Here is a 13,879-nt window from a genome sequence, read left to right as displayed (position 1 = left end):
GCGGTTTCCCTTCCAAGTTTACACGGACCACAAAAATTTGGTCTATTTGCAGACAGCCCAGCGGCTAAATTCTCGCCAGGCCAGATGGTCCCTGTTCTTCTCCCCGTTCCACTTTTCCCTTCATTATCTCGCCGGGGAGAAGAATATCCGTGCTGACGCTTTCTCTCGCTCCCTTATGTCAACTGAGGAGGAGGAAGAAGAGCCTCGGCTTATTGTCCCTTCCGAGAGCCTGAGAACCGTAGCGCCGGTTTCGCTAGAGTCTGTGCCTCCGGGCAAGACTTTTGTGCCCATTAATTTGCGACCGGAGGTTCTCTCTTGGGCTCATTCGTCCAGGGTGGGTGGACACTTTGGGACAAAGAGGACATCTGAGCTACTGGCGAGGACGTACTGGTGGCCGCATATGGTCCGAGATGTCAGAGATTACGTTCTGGCGTGTGTCTCATGCGCCAAAAATAAGTCTCCTCGACAACGGCCATCTGGGTTACTCTATCCCTTGCCGGTGGCAGACAGGCCCTGGGAGATGGTCGGGATGGACTTTGTAGTGGGTTTGCCCAAGTCTCGCGGCTGTACCGTCATTTGGGTTATTTCCGATCATTTCTCGAAAATGGTGCATTTGGTGCCGCTCCCACGGTTACCTTTTGCACGGGCCTTGGCAGCGTTGTTCATAAGACACATCTTCCGCCTACACGGCATGCCAGACAAAATTGTCAGTGACCGGGGTCACCAGTTTGCGTCTCGGTTCTGGAGAGAGCTATGTCGTCTTCTCAGCATTGAGTTAAATCTCTCTTCCGCATATCATCCCGAGACAAATGGGTTGGTAGAGAGGGCCAACCAGACCTTGGTCACATACCTGCGACATTTTGTTTCAGCCAGGCAGGATGACTGGGAATACTTGCTATCATGGGCAGAGTTTGCACTGAACAACGCCGTAGCCGACTCCACTGGACAAACCCCATTCCTCCTCAACTATGGTCAGCATCCACGGATACCTGTGCCTATGCCCATGTCTTCCGCCGACTCCAGGGTGTCAGACTGGGTTGTGGAGGCACGGGATATTTGGGACTGCACTCAGGATGCCATTCGGGCCTCTAAGGAGAGAATGAGGTCCTCCGCCGATGCTCATCGGCGCCCCGCTCCGACCTTTGCTCCTGGCGACTTGGTGTGGCTCTCCGCCCGTAACATCAGGCTGCGAGTTGAGTCCACTAAATTTGCTCCTCGCTACTTGGGCCCATTCAAGGTCCTTGAGCAGGTTAATCCTGTGGTCTATCGTTTGGCCCTTCCGCCACGCCTGGGTATCACCGACACCTTTCATGTGTCCCTCTTGAAACCCGTGTATATGTCCCGGTTCTCCGAGTCATCTGCTGGGACATCGGGTTCGTCTACGGACGATTATGAGGTGAACGCTATTTTGGGGTGCAAGGTGGTACGTGGGAAAAAATTTTATTTGGTAGACTGGAAGGGTTATGGCCCCGAGGACAGGTCCTGGGAGCCTGTTGAGCACATTCGGGCCCCGCAGCTCATTGCTGCCTTCGAACGTAGCGAGGCCCAAGGAGGGGGGGCCTTAGGAGGGGGGGTAATGTTAGGAGTCGAGTTTCCTCTGCTGCACAGGGGGAATCTCGATCTGTCTCCACTGCGGTCTCCCATTCTCCTCCAGCCGCAGTGGAGTCTGCTCAGCAGGGACGTCGATCCCAGCGTCTCGCTCAGTCTGACTCTGTGCGAAGAGTTACTGCTACTTTTCCTGCTTCTGCCATTGAAGCCAGTGCTGGGCAGCGGCGAGTGGACGTTTCTGGATCTAAGTCCTTATTTGCACACACTGAGCATGCCCAGGGCAAGATCTCCTGTTGGAGATCGAGGGTCACATGCTCAGGTACTGCAGCACATCCCATTGGTCCTTTTGGCAGGTCCTGAAAGGGCAAAACTTCTGTAGCTGTTTCCTGTGCTGCAGCTATATAAACTGCGCATGACCGCACGGCCATGCGCTAGTATTGTCTTTGATATTATGTGTGTGTGTAGATGGATATATGTCGAAGGATGAAAGCTCCTAAATATCCCTCCCTGGTGTTGTTGACTGTTTGCGGATGATGGTAGCTATCTAGCGCCCGACTAGCCATCAGCACGAAACACACATATCAGCGTCTAGTTGCTGTGACCGCCTGTACGGCGCCCTGCGCTTACCTGACCCAAGCCTGGGTGGTTAGTGGCGTCCGTCTGTGCGGCACCGCACGCACTCTTGTGCCTTTATATATTATTATTTATCCTTCTCTGACACCCCAGTTGCGGTGTCGAGCGCATGAGGTCTTCTGAACTCAAATCCTAAGTCTCGGGTTTGAGATTAGAGACTTCTTGCTTGCGCTCTATGTGCGGTACCGCGGTCCTGTGACGCAACAGGGTCGCTTCCTTCACACAGGGTGAAGTTAACCCATGTGTGTATTCTTATAGTACCGCCATATAGTCCATCTTTACTAGCAGCAGGGTTTTCACCTGCACGGTGGACCTCGGACTGCGAACACACCTAGTACCATAACATCTTGTACTTGGTGCGTTCCGCCAGTCGTAACACTATGTGATTAAACCTAAAACTATTTTCAATCTCGGTAGTCCGAAAGTTGACTGTTACCCCTGCGGGTCATGTGTCGCGTGCCCAAACATCCTTTGATGTGAGACCTTTAAGTCATCAAATGGGAGCAGGGAATACAAGATCCGTGAATATATCTCATGCCATGTTACACATGTCATTTATTATGCAACATGCCCCTGCTTCCTTATATATGTGGGTCTCACGTCGAGGAAATTGCGAGTTAGGACACACGAATAGGGTTGAGCGAAACGGGTCGAAATTGTTCAAAAGTCGCCGACTTTTGGCAAGGTCGGGTTTCATGAAACCCGACCCGACCCCAGTGGGGGGTCGGCCATGAAGTCGGCGATCTTTTGAATCTGGAATCGGAATTCCGATCCCGATTCCCGATATGTTTAAGATATCGGGAATTGGTATCGGAATTCAGATTAAAGTGTAAAATATAGAATTAAAATAAAAAATATTGCAATACTTACCCTCTGACGCGCCCTGGTACTAACCGGCAGCCTTCCTCCTTCGAATCCGCGCTTCTAGGACCTTGCCGTGACGTCGCGGTGACGTCGCGGCTTGTGATTGGCCGCGCGGCCGCCCATGTGACCGCTCGCGCGGCCAATCACAAGCCGCGACGTCACCCGCGACGTCACCGAAGGTCCTGGAAGGGCTGATTCTTAGGAAGGAAGGCTGTCGGAAGGAAGCAGGGCGCTTCCGAGGGTGAGTATATACCTAATAGGAATATACTCACCCTCGGAAGCGCCCTGCTTCCTTCCGACAGCCTTCCTTCCTAAGAATCAGCCCTTCCAGGACCTTCGGTGACGTCGCGGGTGACGTCGCGGCTTGTGATTGGCCGCGCGAGCGGTCACATGGGCGGCCGCGCGGCCAATCACAAGCCGCGACGTCACCGCGACATCACGGCAAGGTCCTAGAAGCGCGGATTCGAAGGAGGAAGGCTGCCGGTTAGTACCAGGGCGCGTCAGAGGGTAAGTATTGCAATATTTTTTATTTTAATTCTATATTTTACACTTAAATATGGATCCCAGGGCCTAAAGGAGAGTTTCCGCTCCTTCAGACCCTGGGAACCATGGAAACCCAATGCACTGCATTGGGTTTCGAGTTTCGGCCGACCCCGACCCCGACTTTTTTATAGGATCGGCCGATTTCACTCGAACCGACTTTTCCAAAAGTCGGGTTTCGTGAAACCCGACCCGATCCTATAAAAGTGAAGGTCGCTCAACCCTACACACGAACATGTGCTGGATATCTTGGCAGCAAGAGATGATGAACATGTATCGTTATAAAAAACACTGCTGAGACATTTTAGGGCTGCTCAGGGTTCCGGCCCTAGCGGCTTGAAAGTGAGGGGCATCTACGGGATCCATGGTGGGATCAAGAGTGGCAATCTTACCCAAATGTTAGTGCAGCGGGAGTGTAGGTGGATTGTCACCTTTGGCCACATGGCCCCGAAGGGACTAAACAAGAAATTGTCCTTTGCCCCATTCTTGTAAGCCCATGCGTATCCCTTCCTTTTATAGCTCTAAGTATACTTTGGCACACCGGTCTATGTGACACTAATCTTCCACCTTTTTCCGCCACCTGTGTAGTAGTTGTACTGATTCCTTTTAAATATTTGTTTCCACCTAGATTCACTGGAGTCTTTAACACTATGTTATTATTTTTTTATTTCTTTTTAATTTAAATTTTTGTATTGTATCAGTTTTTTATTTTTAGTCATATTATGCTGGTTCATGGATCCAGGATTCTCTGATACCTTGCGGACCTCGTTTCTCCTCTTTTCGTGGTATTTCCTATGGAGATTCGGAATTCGTCTTTTGGATCATTTGGAGGCTTTTTGCACATTCGTCACCATTCATCTTTCATATTTTGTATGAATATCTTGTATCAACATGCTGACATCTATCATTATTGCAATGCTATATGACCATATGTTGCACTATGTCACTTTAATTCCCACTTAGCATTTTATGCACCTGTTTCCCTATAATGTTATTATTGTCATGGTGCTTTCTGTATTCATGGTCTCTTTACCTTTATGTATTCATTATATGTCACATTTCACTAATATATGGATACCTTTATGGTTTCTGTTTTCATGTTTGCCCCTATGGTCTTCTTAAAGATGGTCGCTGTGGTGCGCACGCCCACTCTGATCTGGGTTCCATCTCCATTTTGTCTGTGATTATCATACCTGCGATGTGTGCATGTCCGTTGACGTCACTGGGTGAACTTTCACCGACATGCGCACACCTTTCTGACGGTCGTGGGGGAAGGAGATACCTCTGGTCCGGAAGATCCAGGACGCATGCGCCGCATTAATCAGCAATTAGGGGGATTTGTTTCCCCTATATATATCTGTGAAGACATGGCACACGACACTCCCCTTTTGAGAAAGCATCTACGTGAAAAGAGCTTCATGGGGCCAGCAAGGAGACGCAGGGACTGTGCCAGATATTATGGGTGAGCAGGACTCAGTAACTATATGTGTATGGTGTGGGTGATCCACCCATTGATTTTGCTGATCATAGGGATTTTCCATAAGTTTTGTCTTGTTATACCCCTGGTTAATTTTGAGTCCTTGCCTATCTCCTTTGCTGTACTAGTGTGTCTCTACACCTATTCTCCTCCTTGTTGCCAATATGTATGAATTTTACTGTTTGTATTGATTTAATAAACTTCTTATATTTTATCTATTTTTTAGTGGTCTATGTATTCCAATTCTTTTGGTTTTTCAGTAATTAAATATACTAGCTAAATGCAATTAACTAAATTTAATAGGTTATTTTCAAGGGATAATGTTTTAGTTTTTGCTAAAAATGTAAATTCTCATGAAATTTTAACTAATACAAAAAAATGTACACAGTGAAAATGTGATTACAATAAGGATGAAAATGTATATATTTTTTGCAATAGCTGTTCAAACTGTTAAGATCAGATGCAATAAAAAATTTCTAATAAAGGAGAATATTTTTCTCCATTTGTGTAGTCTACCCTACTTTTTTGCTTTTATTGGTTTTGCTTTAATTGTGAGACACATTCACTTTTAACATAGGACCAAAATACTGTAAACCTATTAAAAGCTCAATTTAATGGCATTCTATAATGGTAAAACGTGTCGACCAAATATTTCCTTCACTATATTACTTGCTACTTCATTGTATTGAAATACTGTAGTTTCAGTAGTGTATAAGGGCTAGATATAAGAGAATCCATAGGTACAGGATTGAGTCCGAGATGAATTTTCTAAAATTCGCAGTTTCACTTTCTACAATTTAATTCACGAGAATAGTTAAAAAAAATATATATATGCCCAACGCAATTTGAAACTCCTAGGCCCCAACGCAAAAAATGTGAAAGTGGCCTTAACATATGCTTTTTACAATTTTTGAGCTTTCTTACTGCAGAGGGCTTTTTGGAGTACTAGGTAAAATTGCCAGATTCTCACTGTAATACCAGCAATCCCCATAGTTGTGCGCTTAGCAACCAAAAATTTAATTCAAGTGGGAATGAGCAGCAGTAGATGGACAAGAATGCTCACGTTTCTGGAAACCCCGTTGTGTTATTCTGAAAAAAAAAACTCTTTAACCTCGTCTCACCATAGCCAATTTAAACTTTATGACCAGGACAAATTTTTCAATTCGAATATGGTAATTATGTGCTAATCATTTTTGAACGCTTCTTGATATTCCAGTAATTCTGAGATTGCTTTAGCTTTTTTGTGACACATTCTACTTTATGTTAGTGGCAAATTTAGATCGGTATGATTAGCACTTATTTATGAAAATATCTAAAATTTGATGAAAATATAAAAAAAAATTGGCAATATTTGAACTTTAATTTTTCATGTCCTGAATACAGATATTTATTAACTAATTAGCATGGAATTACTAAGAATTATGTTTAATTTAAGTCCTCACCATACCTTCACGTACACGTTCAATTTTCTTCCAGCATGAATATCTCGGCAATCTTGTTTGATGGTCCCCCAATGGGGTTATTATTCGTTTCTGTAATCATGACTTTTGTGTTGTATATACTTTTGTTTATTTTGACTGTGTTTTGTTTATGTTTATTTTCTGTATTTTGTTCCTTTATGCTTTGGATATCACTCTCTTTGTATATATTTACCTTTAGCACACTGATGAAGGTCCAGTTACGACCGAAACGTTTGTGTTTACTGTATGTATAATAAACCCCCAATTTTGCATCACAACACGTCCGGAGTGTGCCAGTCACTTGTTATTTACACATTAAAGATTCAGTATAACCTGTGTTTTAATTCCTTAACCATCTGCTCATTCTGAGATTTTTCATCCAGTGGGCAGTCCTATCACTGACTGACAGCTTTCTTTCTATAAGTGTGCATACTGACATAGCTGTCAGTCACTGATAGGACCTCCCTCTGGACCAAAAATCTCAGAAAGAGTATAGGACTAAATGCTGAAAAAATAGGTTGCACAATCTTTTCTCAGAAAATTACAGTGGGGCAAAAAAGTATTTAGTCAGTCAGCAATAGTGCAAGTTCCACCACTTAAAAAGATGAGAGGCGTCTGTAATTTACATCATAGGTAGACCTCAACTATGGGAGACAAACTGAGAAAAAAAAATCCAGAAAATCTGTTTTTTTATCTTTTTTTTGGCATATTATGGTGGAAAATAAGTATTTGGTCAGAAAAAAACAATCAAGATTTCTGGCTCTCACAGACCTGTAACTTCTTCTTTAAGAGTCTCCTCTTTCCTCCACTCATCACCTGTAGTAATGGCACCTGTTTAAACTTGTTATCAGTATCAAAAGACACCTGTGCACACCCTCAAACAGTCTGACTCCAAACTCCACTATGGTGAAGACCAAAGAGCTGTCAAAGGACACCAGAAACAAAATGGTAGCCCTGCACCAGGCTGGGAAGACTGAATCTGCAATAGCCAACCAGCTTGGAGTGAAGAAATCAACAGTGGGAGCAATAATTAGAAAATGGAAGACATACAAGACCACTGATAATCTCCCTCGATCTGGGGCTCCACGCAAAATCCCACCCCGTGGGGTCAGAATGATCACAAGAACGGTGAGCAAAAATCCCAGAACCACGCGGGGGGACCTAGTGAATGAACTGCAGAGAGCTGGGACCAATGTAACAAGGCCTACCATAAGTAACACACTACGCCACCATGGACTCAGATCCTGCAGTGCCAGACGTGTCCCACTGCTTAAGCCAGTACATGTCCGGGCCCGTCTGAAGTTTGCTACAGAGCATTTGGATGATCCAGAGGAGTTTTGGGAGAATGTCCTATGGTCTGATGAAACCAAACTGGAACTGTTTGGTAGAAACACAACTTGTCGTGTTTGGAGGAAAAAGAATACTGAGTTGCATCCATCAAACACCATACCTACTGTAAAGCATGGTGGTGGAAACATCATGCTTTGGGGCTGTTTCTCTGCAAAGGGGCCAGGACGACTGATCTGGGTACATGAAAGAATGAATGGGGCCATGTATCGTGAGATTTTGAGTGCAAACCTCCTTCCATCAGCAAGGGCATTGAAGATGAAACGTGGCTGGGTCTTTCAACATGACAATGATCTAAAGCACACCGCCAGGAAAAGAAAACCTTTGGAGGGAGTTGAAAGTCCGTGTCGCCAAGCGAAAAGCCAAAAACATCACTGCTCTAGAGGAGATCTGCATGGAGGAATGGGCCAACATACCAACAACAGTGTGTGGCAACCTTGTGAAGACTTACAGAAAACGTTTGACCTCTGTCATTGCCAACAAAGGATATATTACAAAGTATTGAGATGAAATTTTGTTTCTGACCAAATACTTATTTTCCACCATAATATGCAAATAAAATGTTAAAAAAAACAGACAATGTGACTTTCTGGATTTTTTTTTCTCAGTTTGTCTCCCATAGTTGAGGTCTACCTATGATGTAAATTACAGACGCCTATCATCTTTTTAAGTGGTGGAACTTGCACTATTGCTGACTGACTAAATACTTTTTTGCCCCACTGTATGTATTAATCAACTCAGCTCCCCCGGATCTATTACATGCTGTCTGCAGATTGGACTGCATATTCCTGGTTACAGGTTTCCTTCCCTTTATGTCTTTGTCCATAGGCATAAAAGCCTGAACTGACACTGATTAATTTTATAACTGTGTATGTAAACCTTCTATTACAATACTTGTAACAGAAAGCTAAATGAAGTAGAATGTAATAGAGGCACACTGCGTTATTCCCCTTAAAGCAGAACTAAAGCTACGAATATACAGAGTAAAAAGTGGTGGCTGCTTGACAGGGGCTTATAGTATCGAACTGTGTAAATCCACGTAGACATCTTTACTACATATACTCTACCTGTCGAATAATATCCAGATGTTCTTGAGAATTGCTAAAATTCTTTCCAATTTCAAATATGCAAAAGGATTCTTGCTGACAAGCATCAACCCAGAACTGATATTCTGCCGTCTGAGGAATTCGATCCATAAAGATACGAAAGGCTTCCCATACTGCTTCTTGGCAGACTGAAAAGAGAGAACCAAATAGTTACATATACATAATATGTTACTTATAATTTTTATTTTTTTAAGTAATGTACAAATGTTTTAGCCTGGTGTTGAGAAAAGCCAGCAAAGTATGAATGCTTTCAACAATAGAAGTGTTAATATTTTATTCTTATTAATTAACAAAATGCAAAGATCAAGTGCTCTAGGTACACTTCACTTGCACACAGTCTTTGAAAGAGATTAGTAGAGAGATTTTTTCAAACATTTTGGAAAACTAACCACAGAATTGCGAGTTTTGGATTCTACAATTCCATCTATCTCTTTACAATACACAATATACTATTTTTGCAAGACAGTTCATTCATTAACATTGGCTATGTGTTTCAGGTCATTGTCCGGCTGCAATCTGTGGGCCTCACTGATTGTATTGTATGATGGATAATTATTAACTAACTATATTTCTCAGCATTGACGACACTAAGAAAGAAACAATACTAAAGCATCACTCCAGCCTGTTTCTTCATTTCACCATTGGATTGGTATCACTAATCCATGTTTACTGACCCTGGTAAAATACTTACCAGCAACTATATTTTGCATATCCCAGCACTGCTCTGATTCCACTACGCCTTCTTGTGATCATAGCTGCTGAATGACTGAAAGTCAGAGCTAATGGTCACAAGTTCTCAATGTAAGCATTTGAGAGTCTCGTTCTGGCTCTCAGACTTATGAAAAGCCTTGTGCAACACTGGTACTATCTGACAGGTCACAAATAGTGTTGAGCGATACCGTCCGATACTTGAAAGTATCGGTATCGGATAGTATCGGCCGATACCCGAAAAATATCGGATATCGCCGATACCGATATCCGATACCAATACAAGTCAATGGGACATCAAGTATCGGAAGGTATTCTCATGGTTCCCAGGGTCTGAAGGAGAGGAAACTCTCCTTCAGGCCCTGGGATCCATAGGGATGTGTAAAATAAAGAATTAAAATAAAAAATATTGATATATTTACCTCTCCGGCGGCCCCTGAACTCAGCGCGGGTAACCGGCAGGCTTCTTTGTTCAAAATCAGCGCTTTTAGGACCTGAGAATCACGTCCCGGATTCTGATTGGTCGCGGGCCACCCATGTGACCGCCACGCGACCAATCACAAGCCGCGACGTCTTTGAAAGCCATTAACGCGCTCATTTTTAAAAATGAGCGCGTTAATAGCTTGCGGTGACGTCGCGGCTTGTGATTGGTCGCGGCCACGCGACCAATCACAAGCCGCTACGTCTTTGAAAGTCATTAACGCGCTCATTTTTAAAAATGAGCGCGTTAATAGCTTGCGGTGACGTCGCGGCTTGTGATTGGTCGCGGCCACGCGACCAATCACAAGCCGCTACGTCTTTGAAAGTCATTAACGCGCTCATTTTTCAAAAATGAGCGCGCTAATAGCTTGCGGTGACGTCGCGGCTTGTGATTGGTCGCGTGGCGGTCACATGGGCGGCCCGCGACCAATCAGAAGCCGGGACGTGATTCTCAGGTCCTAAAAGCGCTGATTTTGAACAACGAAGCCTGCCGGTTACCCGCGCTGAGTCCAGGGGCCGCCGGAGAGATAAATATATCAATATTTTTTATTTTAATTCTTTATTTTACACATCTCTATGTATCCGATACCGATACCCGATACCACAAAAGTATCGGATCTCGGTATCGGAATTCCGATACCGCAAGTATCGGCCGATACCCGATACTTGCGGTATCGGAATGCTCAACACTAGTCACAAACTGTAGAAGATGACCAGAGCAGTCCATTGAACAGGACAAGATGGCAGTTGGTAAGTAAAAGGCTTAGAGAAGGGACCTTACAATTTTGATACCATTCTAGTGGTGAGATAGAAAAAATGCCAAAGTGGTGCTTTAACCCCTTCCTGACCTTGTAAATATCCATATTGTCCAGGTTGCTGGGTATTTGCCGACTTTGGACATATGGATACGTCATGGCGATCGCTGCCGGGTGTCAGCTCATTCTGACAGCTAACACCCGGCACTCAGTGCAGGAGCATTGCCCGCATCACTCCCATCACTTTAACCCCCTAAATACTATGATTGCAGCATTTAGTAGGCATGCAAAAGGATGGAGCACCCTCTGCACTCTGATCGGCGCCCCGCGATGTCATTGCAGGGGCCCGATCATTGCCATGGTGATCCAATGTCATCAAGATCACATCCGGATTACCATTCACTAGCAAGTTAGTTAGATCATGCGTAGTGCATGATCTAACTATGCAGCACTGTAACAACAACAATGCAGCACTGACAGCATTGCAATGCATTAGAACTGCTCTCAAACTATGGGAAAGTGAAAGTCCCATAGAGGGACTTAGTAAAAAACTTAAAAGTTAAAATAAAACTGCAGAAATATTTTTAAAAATCATAAAATAATAAAAAATAAAAAATCATATTGTACCCATAGATAAATACTCGTATGAAAAAATAAGCAAAGAAAATTCACATATTTGGCATTGCCACATCTGAAGTGACCCCACTTATAAAACTGTCCCTTAAGTGAACAATGTGAAAAACTAAAATAGAAAATGAGGCAAAAAATGATGCTTTTCCATCTTACAAAAGGTGGAATAAAACACAATCAAAAAGATGTATGTAAATAAAAATGGAATAGCTGAAAACGTCATCTTGTTCTACAAATACAGCTCAATCAGCGGAAAAATAAAAAAGTTATAGCTCTCAGAATAAAGCAATGCAAAAATAATTATTTGTTCTATAAAATAGTTTTTATTGCGTAAAAGTGCCAAAACACAAAAAAATATATAAATGTGGTATGGCTGTAATGGAACTGACTCAAAGAATAAGTCTGCTTTAGTAATTTTACTACAGACAGACCAGCATAAACCCCCCAAGAAATTCCTGAATTGCTGTTTTTTGTTCATTCTGCCTCCCAAAAATTGGAATATAAAGTGATCAAAAAGAGTCTTGTGCCCAATAATGGTACCAATAAAAACATCGACTAGTCTCACAAAAACACTATAAGCCATCACATGACTCTGTCAGAAGAAATATGTGAAAATTATAGCCATCACATATGGCAATGCAAAAACTATTTTTTGCAGAAAAAAAAAAGTCATTTAGTATGTGACAGCAGCCAAGCATAAAAACGATATAAATTTGGCATCACTCCCAAAGATTGCAGTAAGTCTCGGCTTACATTTATCCTGCACTCTGCACTGAGCAATTGCACGTGGTTTCTGTGTAAATATCTGAAATATGTGATACAGATGGAAACCCCGATGATGTAGGCACTGTGGATGCTGTCTGACCAATGACCTGGTGGTGTCCGTCTTTTTAGGCAGGCTAAAAAGTGCCATCGGCCACAGTTTTGTACACCTCTAAAAAAAGGACAACACTGAACAGAGGCCAGACAGATTCCAAAGTAACTCTGCTGTAGCATTATAGTGAATGGATCCCTTTGGGAGTTTCATCTATCACATCACCCAGAGATTGAGATGAAAACCCCAAAGTAAGTTCTCAGCGTAGAGCACCGGATAAATGTGCTTCCAAACGTTATGTAAAATGTTGCTAATAAAAGCTTCAAATCAATCCACAAAAAAAGCAAGTCCCCACTCAGGGTCATCACCTGTTAATAGAATTATAGGGGGCTTTCATGTTACTGGTAGTACAGAGGCTCTGGAAAAGCAAAATGGCTCCTTCACCCCAAAAGAATTCTGTGCTCCCAAATCCAATTGTTCCTCTCCCTTCTGAGCCTCACAGTGTGAATAAACCACATTTACCATCCACATGCTTGGCATTTCTATAGCGATGAGAGTCCACCTAATTTACGGGTGCATGTCTCCAGAAGCATGAGCTGGGCACTTCTAGGTACTACAACTGCAGTTTGTAATTTTCACTCACTAACATCCACTGCTGCTTGTTTCTGGAAAATACTTATGGAATTGAAATCATCACTTACCCCTAAAAGAAATTTCCAAAGGGGTATGTTTTCCAAAAATTGTGTAACTTGAAGGGGGATTCTAATCTTCTAGCACTTTGAAGCTCTGTACATGGAGTTTGCAAACTATTCTAGGAAAATCTGTAGTCTAGGAGGCAAATAACACTCTGCCCCATGTGGCTAAGCAGTACTGTACAGCCACATATAGGATATTTCTACATTCAGCACAGTTTGTCTGACAAATTTTGGTGCCATTTTCTTGTGTGAAAATGTAAAATCTGGGTCTAAAACAACATCTTAGTAGTAAAAATGTAATGTCAATTTGATCACTAGATCAATTCATTGAGAGGTGTAGTTTGTAAAATGGGGTTCCTTATGTTCTGCTGTTCTGGCACCTCAGAGGCTCTGCCATTGTGACATGGCACCCTCAAACCTGTCCAGCAAAATCTGAACATCAATATGACTTTTCTTCCCTTCTGAGCTTTGCACTGTGCCTTAAAAGTATTTTTTGACCAGATATGGGGAATCAGTGTACTCCGGAAAAATTGCACAACAAATTTTGAGGTCCATTTTCTCCTGCTAACCTTGTGAAAATGAAAAATATTGGAGTTAAAAACATTTTTGGGTGAAAAATGCTTTTTTTTATTTCCACAGATAAATGTTGCAAAATTCTGTGATGCACTGGTGGGTTCAAGGTGCTCACCACACATCTAGATAAATTCCTTGAGGGGTCTAGTTTTCTAAACTAAGTCACTTTGGGTTTTTGGGTTTTCCCACTGTTTAGGCACATCAGGGGCGCTTCAAACGTGACATGGCATTCACTAATTATTCCAGCAA

General features: G+C 43.1%; 1 protein-coding gene across 1 annotated transcript in view; it reads right to left on the bottom strand.

Moving 5' to 3' along the window:
- IMPG1 (interphotoreceptor matrix proteoglycan 1) overlaps positions 1-13,879 on the bottom strand; it is a 325,385-nt gene that overhangs the window by 246,499 nt on the left and 65,007 nt on the right. Inside the window, exon 3 of the mRNA XM_069726677.1 lies at positions 8,937-9,103. Coding sequence (XP_069582778.1) covers positions 8,937-9,103 — 167 coding nt within the window. The remainder of the gene's footprint in view (positions 1-8,936; positions 9,104-13,879) is intronic.

This window comes from Ranitomeya imitator, chromosome 5, assembly GCF_032444005.1.
Source record: "Ranitomeya imitator isolate aRanImi1 chromosome 5, aRanImi1.pri, whole genome shotgun sequence".
Lineage (NCBI taxonomy): Eukaryota > Metazoa > Chordata > Amphibia > Anura > Dendrobatidae > Ranitomeya > Ranitomeya imitator.
This window is presented reverse-complemented; position numbering and strand designations above follow the sequence as displayed.